Below are 16181 nucleotides of genomic sequence, written 5' to 3' on the forward strand. Positions count from 1 at the left end.
TTGGTCTGATGCAGTTGAAACAAATAAAAAATTTAAAAATTGTCCATAGCACCTCAGAGACCAACTAAGTTTGGTCTGGGTATAAGCTTTTATTTTCAAGTGATTTTTTATTATTTTCTTCATATAATCCTTTCCCCAACATTCCTTATTATCACAATATAATCCCTTTGACTCTGCTGAGTCTTGACTTCCCTCCCTCCCTGCAGCTGGTATATACATCACATAATTATTGCATATATTACTGTCATAACTCTACTATTTTACATTGAAGGTGTTATTCCAGCCCTGCTAGTGTCTTTAAACTTTTGTGGTTCTCCTTTAAATATTCAATGAATTTACTCCAATTGTTGTTGTATCTCTGGTCCTCTTGGTCCTTCCTGTCAATTTGGCAAGTTCCGCAAAATCTGTCATCTTCACCTGCCGCTCCTGGATGGTTGGTAAATCTTGTGTTTTCCATTTTGGGGCCAGTAGAGTTCTTGCGGCGGCTGTGGCATACATAAACAAATTCTGATCCTTTATTTTAATCTCTCTTCCCACTACAGTGGTGCCTCGCAAGACGAAAATAATCCGTTCCGCGAGTCTCTTCATCTAGCGGTTTTTAAGCCCTATTAGCGGCTTAGCGGATTAGCGCTATTAGCGATTTAGCGGATTAGCGGCTATTAAAGGCTTAGCGGCTAAAAGGCTATTAGCGGCTTAGCGGCTTAGAAAAAGGGGGGAGCAGAAAAAAATCGGAACACTCACAAGACGTTTTTGTCTTGCGAAGCAAGCCCATAGGGAAATTCGTCTTGCGAAGCAGCTCAAAAACGGAAAACCCTTTCATCTAGCGGGTTTTCCGTCTTGCGAGGCATTTGTCTTGCGGGGCACCACTGTAGACCTAGCAAAAATGTCTCTGGCCTTTTGGGAAAAGTGTATTTGAATATTCTTTTTAAGTTCATTGTAAATTAATTCCCAGACTCTCTTAACCTTGTCACAGGACCACCACATATGAAAATAATCCCCATCTACTTCCTTACATTTCTAGCATTTTCTGTCTTTCTTTCTATACATTTTAGCCAATTTTATTGGCGTCAAATGCCATCTATACATCATTTTTAGTACATTCTCCTTCAAAGCCATACATCCTGTAAATCTCATGGTCTGGGTATAAGCTTTTGTGTGCATGCACACTTCTTCAGATACCCCATATTCAGTTCTGCGGGGACTTGGAAGCATTTTTCCGCCGTCTGTGCCTGGGGGAGTACTTTCAACACACACAAGAACAAGACAAAGAAGAACAAACAGCATCTTCACAAAACAACATCTCTCAACCTACTGGGGAACAGCTACCACCCTCCCAACCCACCAATGAACAGAACATTGACACCAACTGCCATAAAAAAAAATGTTCCAAAAAAAGAGACTCCACAATATGGACCCCTCTTGATGGACGCAATACCACACTAGATCTTTACATCAATTGCTTCTGCCGCAGAAGGTGACTTCTGTTTCAGTGTATCTGAAGAAGTGTGCATGCACACGAAAGCTTATACCTAGAACAAACTTAGTTGGTGTCTAGGGTGTTACTGGATAATTTTTTTAATTTCTAATTTATTTCCATTTGTACTGTGATTTCTAGGCATGGGTCTGAGGGGCTTTTCTTTTGTCCTGCTGCTTTCGCCAGGAAAACCCACTTTTTACTGCTGAATCAGAATAAACGTCAATCTGCAGAAAACCCAGTAGATGTTTGTTCCGATTTAGCAGTAAAGCACAGGTTTTCCTGGGGAAAGGGGCGGGACAATAGAAAAACCTCTCAGACCTATGCCTAGAAATGATGGGAGAAACGGGAGTGTGGCTCTTGTTGGTCCTCCTTGATCAGTTGGTTGCTCTTGATACCACTGACCGTGGTATCCTCTTGGTGTGGCTATTAGGAATTTGGGGTACTTTGGTTCTACTCTTGCCTCTAAGGACCATTAGCAGAGGTACCATTTTGTGGAGATGTCTCCTCAACCCCACGGCATTTGCGTTGTCAGTTCCTTCCATCTTTCCCCGCACATTTATATGAACCTATTGAGAGATATTATATGGATATTTGGAGCCTGGTGTCACAAATCTGTGAATAACACCTGCTCCATTTTTTCATATAAGGGAAGCACTGCTACATGGGTAAGGGAAACAATTCTCCTTTTCTGATGGCCCGGGTTTAAGAACTGGTTCACTGTTGTTGTATGTGGTTTCTTCTAAATACAGTATCTAAACTTCCAGGCTGGGAAAGAGGCAAAGCTCAGTAGTATAGCTTCTGCTTTGGCCTTCCTGAAGGTCTCCTAAGTTGGAGGAAAATCTTCTGAAATGGAGAGCTAGTACAGAAGAGTCCCACTTCAGGCAGTTACCATACACACACACACACACACACACACACACACACACACACACACACACACTTATGGATGGTGACTGGAATACCAGCGTGGGTGACGGTGGTGCATTGTTCACCTGTTTGTTTGTTTGTTTGTTTGTTTGTTTGTTTGTTTGTTTGTTTATACCCCACCCATCTGACTGGGTTGCCCCAGCCACTCTGGGTGGCTTCCAGCCCAGCATATATAAACATAGTAAAACATTAAACCTTAAAAAGCAAGATGTATAATTACTCATCTCCCTGAGATCTGATGGGAGGGCATTCCACAGAATGGGTGCCACTACCGAGAAGGCCATAACTTAACAGAAACATCAAATACCTGAAGTGAACTGTAATGCCACTTGGATATTGACTATGTGGGCGACTTATTATATATTCAAATATTCACCGGTAAGAAAGTGTAGGTTCCGCTGTTCTTTAAACAAAAAGCAATACCTGCCATATACTATGTGGCAGGCAATGGAGATGCTGAGTTCATTTTTAGACTGAATATAAATTAAGCTTACTGAGATGCAGACTGCTGAACCTAAACGTTTTTTTAAAAAATGCAAAAAATATATTTTATGAATTACTATGAGCAATGAGTCTACAATTGCAGAGGATAATGAGAGTAAAAGGTACAAATGTACCAGGGTAGGGGGGGAAAGAAAGTGAAAATAAGACATGTGTACAACCCTTTGTGAAAGGAAGGTTTGCTGACTTGATGTGCCAACGAACAAACAATATCGGTTTGTGCGTTGTTAGGAATTACCTGAAAAGTGGAAGAATCTTAAAAAGATTGCCTTCACTGTGAAGCATGAAGTGGCTCCTCTACAGTCCAATGAAGTGTCTGTTATCAGAAGAAAATGTGTACTTTTTGAGGTGAGATCAGTTCTGTGCTGTGAACCGCATGATTTTTCGTTTTTTGTTCCGATAACAAGCTGGTGGCAAGCTTCACTGAACTGAGAAATTGTAAACTCTTAGAAAAGGCTGTCTAAAGATAACAATTCAATGTTTCTGGTAATATATTCCGGATGAATCTGATAATTTAAAGCCCACTTCACCTAAAAGTGGGAATGATGCTTGCATCCTCTTTATCTTCAATTATGTCTAATCTGTTTCTACTTCAAACATGGTGCCTGCCACTGTTGTCAGATCAAATGTAGATTTTAAATGTTTTATGCTTATCCACCGGGAATGTTTTAAATGTATGTGCCATGTGATTTGTGTCAGGGTTGTGCAGGCTGTATTAAATAAAGTTTTAAGCAAATTCAAGGGGACTTAAATGAAATGATTCAGGGTTCATGGGATGGAACGTACTTAATGGATAGCAGCTAAGGAAAAGTTATGGTATCATCTCAATGGATCACCTGCTTAACCTTTCAAGAACTCAACTTTTGTGTTTGTGTGTATACTATGTCTTTCAGGTTAAACAGCAAGAGTTCAGAAACAGATTTAAAAATGAAGCCATCTTTAGATTTGATGCTGGGAATCCATATGAATGCATGGACAAGGTAATGTTTTTTTCTGGATTAGACACTTCAGTCACACTTAAAAGAAGCTAGAAACTGCTACATTTTTCTGGCATTTTTATTGGCCCTGTTCCTGTGTCATTAACGCACAAATATTTGACAGACAAATGTTTTCCTGGCATGGAGAAAAGTAGTGAGCGATGCGTATCTTATCTGATTCTCTGTGTTAGGCTGCTGTCAAAGGCAGCAGGACCAAGTTCTAAGTGACAACTCTCTCTATATATTTAAGATATATACAGTGGTACCTCGGGTTAAGTACAGTGGTGCCCCACAAGACGAATGCCTCGCAAGACGAAAAACTTGCTAGACGAAAGGGTTTTTTGGTTTTGCGTTGCTTCGCTGGACAAATTTCCCTATGGGCTTGCTTCGCAAGACAAAAACTAAGAGAGTTTGTGTACTGGTCCAGTAAACGCTTCCGCTGCGCCACCAGCAACAGCTCTCTTTGCAGAGCATTAATTAAGTCCAGTGCAGAGATTCTTGTTGCAGTACAAGCTTCAGAGTCTCAGCAGCAAAGAAATAACGACACAGGGAAGCCTGTCTTTCCAAAGACAGGTTTATTGCAGAAAGATAACAGAAACACCTCCGGAGCTTTCGGACATTTTTGCTTCACGCCCCAAACACAGAGAAACAAACACTCTTTATATACTGAGCAACTTAACAACTTAACGAGCTTGACTACTTAAAGTTACATGACACTGCTAACTTGCCAGCGTCTTAGGTTTCACACCCTAACAAAAACGTCTTGCGCTTTTTTCTTAAAGCCACTTGAAGAGGCACAGTTGCAAGACGAAAAGCATCGCAAGACGAAAAGACTCGCGGAACAAATTATTTTCGTCTTGCGAGGCACCACTGTACTTAATTCATTCCGGAGGTCTGTTCTTAACCTGAAACTGTTCTTAACCTGAAGCACCACTTTAGCTAATGGGGCTTCCTGCTGCCGCTGTACTACCGGAGCCCTATTTCTGTTCTTATCCTGAAGCAAAGTTCTTAACCTGAAGGACTATTTCTGGGTTAGCGGAGTGTGTAACCTGAAGCGTATGTAACCTGAAGCATATGTAACCCAAGGTACCACTGTACGTATGTATGTCTAAGAGAGTTCCAACAACCTGAAGCTAAATATCTCTAACTTTTCCACAACTATCTTGGGTGAGGGACGTAAAATTTGTATGATCCATTTAAGACTAGCCTCAGTGAAAGGAATTATGATATTTTCCCAGATGTAACTTGGGGTTTTCCATAGTCCCATTTTACTCAGGACTTACTAGAACCCAGCTTAGGAGACCTTACCTCAATCAAGAGGAAAGAAGGAAGTATCAAAATGTTTCTTTTTTCCTTTTTTTAAGACAGAAACCCAAATAGGTGTTCAGAAAGCAGACATTTATTGTAGTATGTTACTTGTGTAATGTTTTGACTAATTGTTTTTTTTTACCACAGACAGGAAAATCTCAGAATGTTTTATCCATTATCATGTTGCAGCAATTCACTTTGAGCGTGTTGCCTCTGATAAATGGAAAGTAAAAAAATGAAATTGATATAAAGTTCTCCTGAGCATTTACAAGCCACATTTCTTTCACTACAATTTAATCTCAAACAGTTTTTAAAATGTTTCCGATTACAGAGGGGGGTTTCAAGGTCAAAAGGGATGGCATGGTTCAAGATAAAGGATGGAGAGTCTGTGGTCCAGCAGGTGTCATTGGACTCCAACTCCCATCAGCTAAAGCCAACATGGCCAATAGTCAAGGATGATGGGAGCTGTAGTCCAACAACATCTTCAGGGCCCCAGGTTTCCCATCCTTGTTTAAAAAAGTAACAGTGTTAGCCTCTCTCTCCAAACATAACTGGGAGGAGCTTCAATATTTTCCGAATTGGGCCTTGACCTTGTTGCGTGACCTTGGATGCAACAGTTTAGCACACCCATCAATTATCTTGCATACTTTGATTGATGACAAACAAAACTGACTCCATTTATATATGTATTAAAGCATTTATAGCTTGCTCTGCATGAGTCCTGATAATCAGGGTGGCGTACAACCAAACTTCTGTGCAAAGGACACTAGAGACCCAGCTCATCAAGATGAATACAAATACTCACAGCAACAGTCACCCACACAAAAAGCAAGTCTAAAACCATTTAAGATTTCTGAACAAATTAATAACTTTTAAGTTGACTTGGCACCAAAACAGTAGCAATGTCAGTGCCTCTTGTAAGAAGAGGGAATTTCACATTGTGCAAACCCTCAGATTATTTCCCTGGATAGAATTCCTATGGAAGAATCGCTCTTCTTCAGATCTAGTGTAATCTTTTACTTCTCTAGTATTTACCCCTAAAAAATTAGCAATGTGTTTCCCCAATACTTATCAAAATCAAAGAACATCAGAAGCAGTGTCTTCATTAGAGACATCCATAGATCCAGGTTCTTGTGAACATTGTAAGCAAAAACCTGGGGCTTTTGCTTGATAATATGTTTCAAAATGGTGTCCTTGCAGACTCATAAAGACATTGCAAAACTAGAGACAGAAATGAAACTGCTGCAGGAAACTGCAAAGCTTTTTGAAGTGAGTGTGCCAGAATACAAGCAGCTGAAGCAGTGCCGTACTGACGCCATCTTGCTTAAATCAGTCTGGGATATGGTGGTGTTTGTCCAGGTAAGGACTTGCTTTTGCCATTTGCATTAAAGGGATGTTATTTCAGAGAGGACAGAATGAAGTGGTACAAGATTACTTTGTGATTTGGTGGGTCCTGTGTTGATTGTGTCTGTGTCCTGCTGGGTCATGGAAACAGTAACAAGTTTATGGAGATAAGGAATGAAGCAAAATAGTAAAAGGAGATTACTAAGAACCCAAAACTCAAGATGGTATCGTGCATTCAAGCTCATTCGTCCAGCCAGCAATTGAGAAACTAAATCAGCCTCTTGTTAGCTCCTTCACAGGCATACCAGATCACAATCCAAATTCACCTACCCCATCAATGACCATTTATCCCTTTATAATTGTTGGTGTTTTTCGAGTCTGTTGATGAGGCAAGTCTGTTTCCAGACAGTCAATAAGCAATTTGAACACTTCACCCGTTCAGGCTTACTGTGGCTTTGGGCTGATCTGCCTACCTCCTTCTCTCTGGTGCCCTGATGCTTTCCTTCCTGTCCCCTTGCTTTGCTCAAACAAACTAAAGTTGGTGTCCAAAACAGAAACCGAAAGTCATTTCATACTGTGGTTTCTAACTATGGCTTGCTCAAACCAGGAAGCGGAGAACACTAGAAGGAGGGAGAGATGAGCATGTGTCAGAAGTCCACTCACAATCTATGGTTTAGCCATTGCTTCTGAACCTGTTGTGAGCCTGTTTGTTGAAGTTTGTAAAAGTTCTTCCCATGTCTAAAGAACAAAGACTTTCCTTAGGTATCACACTTCAAAAATAAGAACAGGGATAGAGCCAATCAGGCTTGATAATGGTTCCCCCATCAGGTGGCATATCAAATTTATTAATTAAATAAACAAATTGCTTATTCTCAAGAGAATTTAGAATTGAAATACTTTGTCACTTGTACAACTTGTATACAGTGAGATTACATGAGCACCCCCCACTCAGCTCTCTTAGTCTTAATTCCCCTTGTTTACTGACGCACACCCACCAAACCCGAAAGTCAGTTGCCCTGTTGTTATCTTTTCATTCAGCAGCCTAACAGCCCATGGATAGAAGCTGTTCTTTACCCTGTTGGTGCGACTAATCATGCTTCTATATCTTCTGCCTGAGGGCAGGAGATCAAGAAAGTGCCGGCCAGGGTGTGAATCATCCCTGAGGATTTTCCTCACTCTCCTGAGGCAACATTCTTCCGCTATTTCATCCAGCGGATTCACGGGACAGCCCATAATATCTTGTGCTGTATTCACCACCCTCTGTAGGCACTTCCTATCAGTTGATGTCAAACCAGCGTACCACACCGTGATGCAGTTTGAAAGGACACTTTCTGTTGTGGACCGGTAGAAGGAGGTCATCAAATGTTGATTGACATTATTCTTTCGCAATACTCTGAGGAGATGGAGTCTCTGTTGGGCTTTCTTAACCACCTGGGTTGTATTGATTTTCCAAGTAAGGTCTTCACAGAGATAAGCGCCTAGGAATTTAAAGGAAAAGACTCTCTCCACACAGTCCACCCCGATGCACAGTGGGGATGATGTTGGCACACTTACTGACCCATCCATAGATCAAAACAGATTCATATTTGTGTTTGTTTTCTGTGGGCACACAAAACTGTTTTTTACTGAATCATGTGACTGCTTCATCTAGCCCACTTTTGTCTCTTCTGCCATACAGCAGTTCTTAAACAGTCTCAGGTAGTGTGCTTCATCAGCCCTATTGAGTTTGCTTTAATCAAGAGATTTTAGGATTGAATATGGAACTTTCTGCTATTCCCCATCACTACAAAAAAAAAATAATAATATCTAGGGAAGTGTGGAAGTTTGCTACCATAGATCCCAGAAAATGATGACAAAGCTGAAAGCATTGAAATTACTTGTTGTATCCCTCATCTGACAAAATAAAAGAGAATTTCCTGATGGGGATTGTTGTGGTTTGAATGAGCTTGAAATAAGCTCCTCTGATGGGAGAAAAATATGTCCTTGAAAATTAATTCCATTCTATTTCTGCTTTGTGCCATGTGGCAAGTGCATGTATGACAATGCTAAATTATTTATGAACATGTGCCTAAAATGAATAAAACACACAGGAACAATGCTAAGAAAAACCAGATGCTAGAGATGCACATCAATATTCTATTTGATGATCTTCTGTCTCTAATGATCCTAGGATTTCCATTTTGTGTCATTTCCAAGTCTGTTTACATAAAAAAAAAAAAACCACGAATGGAAATAACGGGTGTCAGCGCTAAACCTGGAAAAAAGAAACTCAAAGAGAATGTTCCTTTCCTTTCCGTATACAACATTCCATATAAATGCATAACCTGAGATGGAAGCAAATGGTTCCTTTCTACAATAGAAGAGTCCTTCCATCAGAGGAAAGGAACCATTTAATTCGGTACAATGTGTTTCCTTAGTCCGCTGATGGAGTCCATTTTTGCTTTAAAAGGGGGGGAGAGAGAAAAGAAGCATTAAAAAATGTGTATTGTTTCATCATTTGTCCTTCCATCTTTGGTAATTTTTATTTTATGAGCACATAAGACTATAAGATGCTGAGTCTGACAGTTTCTTAAAGGTAAAGGGACCCCTGACCCTTAGGTCCAGTCATGGACGATTCTGGGGTTGCAGCGCTCATCTCGCTTTACTGGCAGAGGGAACCAGCGTACAGATAATGATCTGAATGAAAACTTGGAAACCCAGACATTTCAATGAGCATGATTACATTTTTTATTTTTTGGCAATTTGCCATTCCTGTCAGTCAGTGTAAAAGTGAAAATGATGAAGCTGTTGCTTGAGCAGTCCACCACTACAAGGGCCCAGATGTTCCTGTACATCTGTTGCTGCTGCTATTTCTATAGAATCAGTTTATAGGGGGTTGCTAAGTTGACAACTGAGTCAAGGAAGGCTACATGCCATCTGTGTAGTCCATGATGAAAAACGAACTAAAAAACAGTTTGTATGAAAGATATAATTTGGCGTTGGCTCCTCTGTTCACAAAAATGCAGAAATATCCACCAATTTTCACCTTCATTTGTAGCCCCTTCACCTCAATCAATCTCTACCATTGCCAATGAGTAGACTTTCACAGGGTGCTGTGATCTGCAGAAGGAAAGGGAGATGTGAAAGCTCACTTTGGTGAAGATTAACTCTGTTCCATTTATAGAAAGAAAGTTTGGGTTGGATCTTAAGATCTCTCTTCTAGGGTAACGTAAGGGAGTCATTTAGGGAGGGGGCAGGTAGTTTCAAACCACATACATGTGAGTTTTCAGAGCTCTGGTTAAATATGAAATGTAGTCATAACAAAACTTAAAATATACTGGTTATGTTTTTTGTTTGGTTTTGTTTTGCAACTGAGGCTGCACTCCGGAACCCACTCAAGCCCCATCTAAGCCTATAGATGGGACACGGGTGGCGCTGTGGGATAAACCACAGAGCCTAGGACTTGCTGATCAGAAGGTTGGCGGCTCGCATTCCCGCGACGGGGTGAGCTCCCGTTGCTCGGTCCCTGCTCCTGCTAACCTAGCAGTTTGAAATCATGTCAAAGTGCAAGTAGATAAATAGGTACCACTCCGGCAGGAAGGTAAACGGCATTTCCGTGTGCTGCTCTGGTTTGCCAGAAGCGGCTTAGTCATGCTGGCCACATGACCCGGAAGCTGTACGCCCACTCCCTCAGCCAAAAAGCGAGATGAGCGCCGTAACCCCAGAGTCGGTCACGACTGGACCTAATGGTCAGGAGTCCCTTTACCTTTACCTTAAGCCCATCTAAGCCCCATTTAAGACATCTTGACTGGTGAGAAAACACTGCACTGTTAATCTCAGGTATATCTTAAGGCAAACCTTTGAATGTTGCCTCGCTACTGAAACCCGAAATGGCACATTGATCTTAACATTTAATGAACATCAAGGAAACGAACAGACAGAATTTCAACAATTCTTTTTGATTATACATTTTCCTTTTCTTAACCAAGTATGACTGATGACAGCAAGTCGGACAAATGAATTTGGAGTAGGGGAAGAGAGGCTTTCTAGCAAATGATTAAAACATCAACCTCCTCTCTCCAGGTTTTGATGAGAGGGCTTTCTGTTGAACGCAAGAGAATTTCTGTGGGGAAGTAATGCCTTTGGAATATGAATCTTCTGGACAATGTTTTCTCTCCCTTAAAAAGCTAGCAAGATTTTCTAGTGCACAGAATCAAGAATACATGTCTCCTTAGATTAGATTTCAGCCTCAGTAGGTTTCAGATTTTGAAAATCATTTTGTATGCATTGTACATTATACATATTTATACACAGAACCTACAGGTGAGTTTGAAAGCTCTCTTTGCATCCTAAGATGCTGCAAAAAATAAAAGTTATGGGATTCTTCTTTCCTCCTGTCTACAGATGAGCATTAAAGACTGGATGAAAACTCCATGGAAACAAATAAATGTTGAACAAATGGATGTGGACCTTAGAAGATTTTCAAAGGTGATAAATACTCCAAATTACTATATTGTATTTACATGCACTGTACTTAACTGAACTGGCAAACCAATCCTTTTCCATACAGTAGAGTATACAGTAACTTTTGGTTCTCGAACTGAAGTGGTGCCCAGTGCCTGAGAAGAACTGCAGAGAAAAGGCTTGAGGACTCTCAGCTAGACTTACTTACACTGGTTTAACAGTAATTCCTTCCGCCTCAGAGAACCCCAGGGGCTGACTTCTGTCAAGGCTAGCAAGCTGTAACAGAGAATTCACAAGCACCCCTACCATGCTACGATTTCAACATTTCTTTGGCGGAAGCCAAGAAAGTTGAAAGTGGTTTGTAGAGTTGCTTTATAGGTTTGCAGAGTAGATAATCGCTTTCTTTTCCTTTTGTCTTGAGCTATGGGGTGCTTCCAGACAGGCGTTGATTGTGGGATCAGTGCTCTTCATGCATGCAATGAGCCCACACTCATTTGCTATGTGTGCATCATGCCATTGGCATCAAAATGCTAGCCACCATTCTCCACTCTCTTTGAATCCCAATTTATCCTTTCTAGGGAAAATCTGGTATTATTATTATTATTATTATTATTATTATTATTATTATTATCAACAACAACAACCTCAAATTAAGCCTTGATTGGAAGCCCCTTCTTTGGGATCACTGCATTAAACACTGAGAAGTATTTAAATGGTATGCACTTATAAAATTTGCCTGTTAAATGAATTGATCATATTTTATCTATCGGACAAAATGTTATCATCTATCTATCTGTCTGTCTATCATCTATATCTCTATCTATCTATCTATCTATCTATCATCTATCTCTATCTATCTATCATCTATCTATCATCTATCTATCTATCATCTATCTATCTATCATCTATCATCTATCTATCTATGGCTTTGTAAATTAATACATATGGCCTCACACACTGATACAGCTCTTTTACATACAGCCTATGAAGATACAAGTTATGTGTGTGCAAGCTTTGCCCCTGCACAGAACTGTCTCTGCATTTTTGCTGGGTAGAGATTGCAGGACCAACGGCTATGTGCGTTCATTTTGTCTGCATGCAGGCTCTCTGTGGAAAAGCTGGACAATCTGTGAATGATGAGGGGACAGGAGCAATGGACACAATCTCAGCCATAGATGCCTGTCTGGGGGCCAAGGCTCTTTGGGCCCTCTCAGTGTTTATTGTTAGGGAGCCAGGGCCCCTCATTGTTTGAGGCCAAATGCAGAACTGGATGTGAAGTGATGGCACCTCTGATCTCAGCCCCCAATGCACTGAACACCCCCTGTTTGGTCAGTTGAACAAATCTCTAGTAGGAAGCACTGCAGTTGCAAAGGAACTTCATTGTGCAATACATGCCTCCCCCCAAAGTGTTACATTTGGACGATATCTGGCCTACTGAAAGCTTAATCCAGGCATAGGCAAACTCGGTTCACCAAATGTTTTCGGACTACAACTCCCATCATCCCTAGCTAACAGGACCAGTGGTAAAGCGATGATGGGAATTGTAGTCTCAAAACATCTGGAGGGCCGAGTTTGCCTATGCCTGGATTAAGCATTTAGTTTCTGAAAGCAACTTTGTGTTTTACATCTGTCTCCCATTGCTTGCTTGCTTTTCACGGTTTCTGTACCACACAGGACATGAAGACTTTGGATAAAGGAATACGTGCTTGGCATGTATACGTGGGATTAGAGTCAACAGTTAAGAATTTGTTAACCTCCTTGAGAGCAGTGAATGAACTTCAGAACCCTGCCGTTCGGAAAAGACACTGGCAACAACTTATGGCTGCGACAGGGGTATAGCTTTTTGGCTTCGTACACTGGAGCTGTGTGCACACAAATGCCATGTCTTTTCCTGAGCTGCAAATGACTTTTCTTTTCAATTTCGTTTCCCAGGTCTGCTTTGTCATGAACGAAGACACTACACTAGGGGACCTTTTAGCACTCCAGCTCCACAGGGTAGAAGATGAAGTGAAACATATTGTGGATAAAGCTGTGAAAGAAATGGCAATAGAAAAAGTAGGCCACAGTTAATGTATTATAAGTAACAGCTGCTTTCGTAGGAAATAGTCAACCGTCCTAATGACACTGAAGTCAGGGGCGTGATGTGCATATAGTGTTAACAGAACCAGGGCTGCACTCGTGGAACCGATGTGTTTTCTTTTTCCATAGGCACTCATGGAAATCAATCAGACATGGGGTGTTATGGATTTCTCCTATGAAGAACATCACAGCACAGGCACGCCATTGTTGAAATCCGATGAAAACCTTATAGAAACACTAGAAGACAACCAGGTGATGGCTTGCTCTGAATGTTTTCTCCAAGGCATTATGTAGCACGCCTGCCAACTATTTAGAGTCATTAATCCAACTCTCTGAGCATTTTGGAGGCCCATGCAGAACTTTGTGTGTGTGTGGCCTTTTCAATTCTAGCCCTTATTTCCCAGAAGCAGTCGATGTATTGTGTCGAACGCAAAGTACATAACCCGTTATTGTTCCAAACAATAGGCATGAGCAAGAGATCAGTGTTGCAGCGAGCTGCTCGCTCCAGCATCTCAGGGAAGACTTCGAAGTTCTGTGGGTGAACCCACCACATTAGCGTGATTGTAAGTCGTTGGATGGGATCCCGTAAGAGTTCATTTAAACAGAAACAATGCCTTCTAATATTTCCATGCACTTTTTAGGAATACATACAAAACAACGCAAATAGTTTTTTTATATTAGATATTGAATTGTTTTAACCCACATCACAACCCTCCTGATTTTCCAGAGTTTTTAATTTTTGTCAAGTCAAAACAAATTTTAAAAATGCAGTGGATCTTTATGAATGCATATTATCTGCAAGAGATCATAGTGCTACACTTGGCACCACACATCCTACAGCAGGGGTCAGCAAACTTTTTCAGCAGGGGGCCGGTTCACTGTCCCTCAGACCTTGTGGGGGGCCGGACTATATTTTTTTTGGGGGGGGATGAACGAATTCCTATGCCCCACAAATAACCCAGAATTGCATTTGAAATAAAAACACACATTCTACTCATGTAAAAACACCAGGCAGGCCCCACAAATAACCCAGAGATGCATTTTAAATAAAGGGCACATTCTACTCAAGTAAAAACACACTGATTCCCAGACCGTCCACAGGCCGGATTGAGAAGGCGATTGGGCCGGATCCGGCCCCCGGGCCTTAGTTTGCCTACCCATGTCCTACATGAATGATTGGTTCTTGTTCTCTGGTTCTATCGGGTCCACCACACTTTTCAACATCTTTTTGATGGCATTTCTTTTGGGAGGTACTAAACATGAAATTGATCTCAGGAGTTTAAAATCTGTTTATATATCCTGCCTTTTCAAAATCTTGAGTCCAATTGAAAAACAATTAGAAAACTCAATGAAACGCAATCAAAAGTGCTATTCAGAGGGAGAAAGGGGGTAGGGAAAGCTTTTAAAACAAACAAACAAACAAAATATTCTAGTCTAATTGGTACACTTAGACAATCTGTGATGACAACATTTATAGGTAAACAGAAACTGGCAATAATTTGTACACATTCCAGTTTGGTTGGTCTGTACCCAGAACTATTACTTAGGCTTCAGGTGTTTGTCCTGTGGCAACTTAGAGGAGGGCTTTCTCTGTGATGCCCCCTGATCTCTGAAATAAACTCTCCGTTCAGATATGGCAGGCACATACTGTGGTGATTTTCCACTGGCTGTGAAAAAAACCAATTTGCTCAAGCTTTCCATTTCTTTTGAATCATTAGAATCAGTGCTTCCCCCCTTAAAATATGTTTAGAGGTACTCTCATTGTCCTATTCATATTGAAATACTGCCCCTCAACGATTCACAAAATGTTTAGGGGTATACGTACCCCAGCGTCCCCCCAGAAAATAATGCACTGATTAGAATCAATGGCAGTTTATAGGTACTGCAGTTCTTAGGGCTATTAAAAAAAGCACAACCACAGTGTGTTCTCATTGAACTGATTGATGCAAATTGCATTCTGGACCCGTTCACAAGAATGACTTTTATGAGGCTGTCACTGAGGTAGCTGCAAAAAAAATGATGCCATGGGTTGAGAAAACTGGCAGTAATTAAATGCTGAGTCACTACTTTACTGTGTCAAGTTATTGACAGGTTGACTTCAGTAAACTAAGCACACACTAGTTAAGTGGAGTGCTTGCAAATGCTTCAGGAAAAAAGAAATTCTGATGTTCAGGCATGACTGCTGATGCTTACAAAAAAGAATCCTTAGAAAAAAATATAAGGGGAGACACTTCTCCCCCCCTCCCAAAAAAAATAACCAAATGAGTGACCATAAAATTCTGGCTGACTTGGGGAAAAGGAATGATAAACCATGTGGGAGGGGAACTAGAATACAGTGGTACCTTAGCTGTCGAACTTAATCCATTCTGGGAGTCCGTTCGACTCCCGAAATGGTTTGAAAACCAAGAGGCGTCTTCTGATTGGCTGCAGGAGCTTCCTGCACTCAATCAGAAGCTGTGGAATCTGTGCTGGACGTTCGACTTCCAAAAAATGTTCACAAACTGGAACTCTCACTTCCGTGTTTGTGGCGTTCGTGAACCAAGCCATTCGACAATCAAGGTACCACTGTAGAATATTGTGGAGATGGGTATGGCTGACCAGGACACTGAACGGGAATACTTCGCACTACAGTAATGGTTGCAGGTCCTACTTTTCTTCATAATCATAGTAGTTAAAATAAGCATGTAAGTACTGAGGAGCTCAGAGGAGTCCGTCTTTCCTATTATGCCCTTCTGGCACTCAGTTCAGCACCAGACCAGGCTGGAGGGTCCGGGGATGGAGGGTTTGGTGTATAAAAATTATCTCTCTCTGTTTCCAGGCTCCCGGTCTGTTTATGTGCTGATCTGGACTGTCTGTGTTAGCAGAATGTGCTGGGGATTCTTCTCACTCAACTGCTCATCAGTCTCCCAGTCTGAGCTGATTGAAGTGGTATTGTTGCTGAGGAGTCCCAGGGCGATTGTCTTGGGGGAATCTCAGTGTTTATGCTGAGACCACTTGGATATGGGGTGTTTGGCTGCCATGACTAGCATAGGACTACCCCAATATATCACCAGCCCAAGACAAGTAGCAGGTCTAAAGTGGGGTTTTTGCAACTCCTCCTTTGTCATAGCCAGATGACTTCCTGC

General features: G+C 41.3%; 1 protein-coding gene across 1 annotated transcript in view; it reads left to right on the forward strand.

The window, feature by feature from the left end:
* Nucleotides 1-16181, forward strand: part of LOC309525014 (dynein axonemal heavy chain 11-like) — a 227395-nt gene that overhangs the window by 14359 nt on the left and 196855 nt on the right. The window contains exons 10-16 of the mRNA XM_082210341.1: nt 3137-3253; nt 3799-3885; nt 6391-6549; nt 10918-11001; nt 12652-12810; nt 12910-13032; nt 13186-13308. Coding sequence (XP_082066467.1) covers nt 3137-3253; nt 3799-3885; nt 6391-6549; nt 10918-11001; nt 12652-12810; nt 12910-13032; nt 13186-13308 — 852 coding nt within the window. The remainder of the gene's footprint in view (nt 1-3136; nt 3254-3798; nt 3886-6390; nt 6550-10917; nt 11002-12651; nt 12811-12909; nt 13033-13185; nt 13309-16181) is intronic.

This window comes from Podarcis vaucheri (assembly GCF_965113315.1).
Source record: "Podarcis vaucheri genome assembly, chromosome: 1".
NCBI classification, from domain to species: domain Eukaryota; kingdom Metazoa; phylum Chordata; class Lepidosauria; order Squamata; family Lacertidae; genus Podarcis; species Podarcis vaucheri.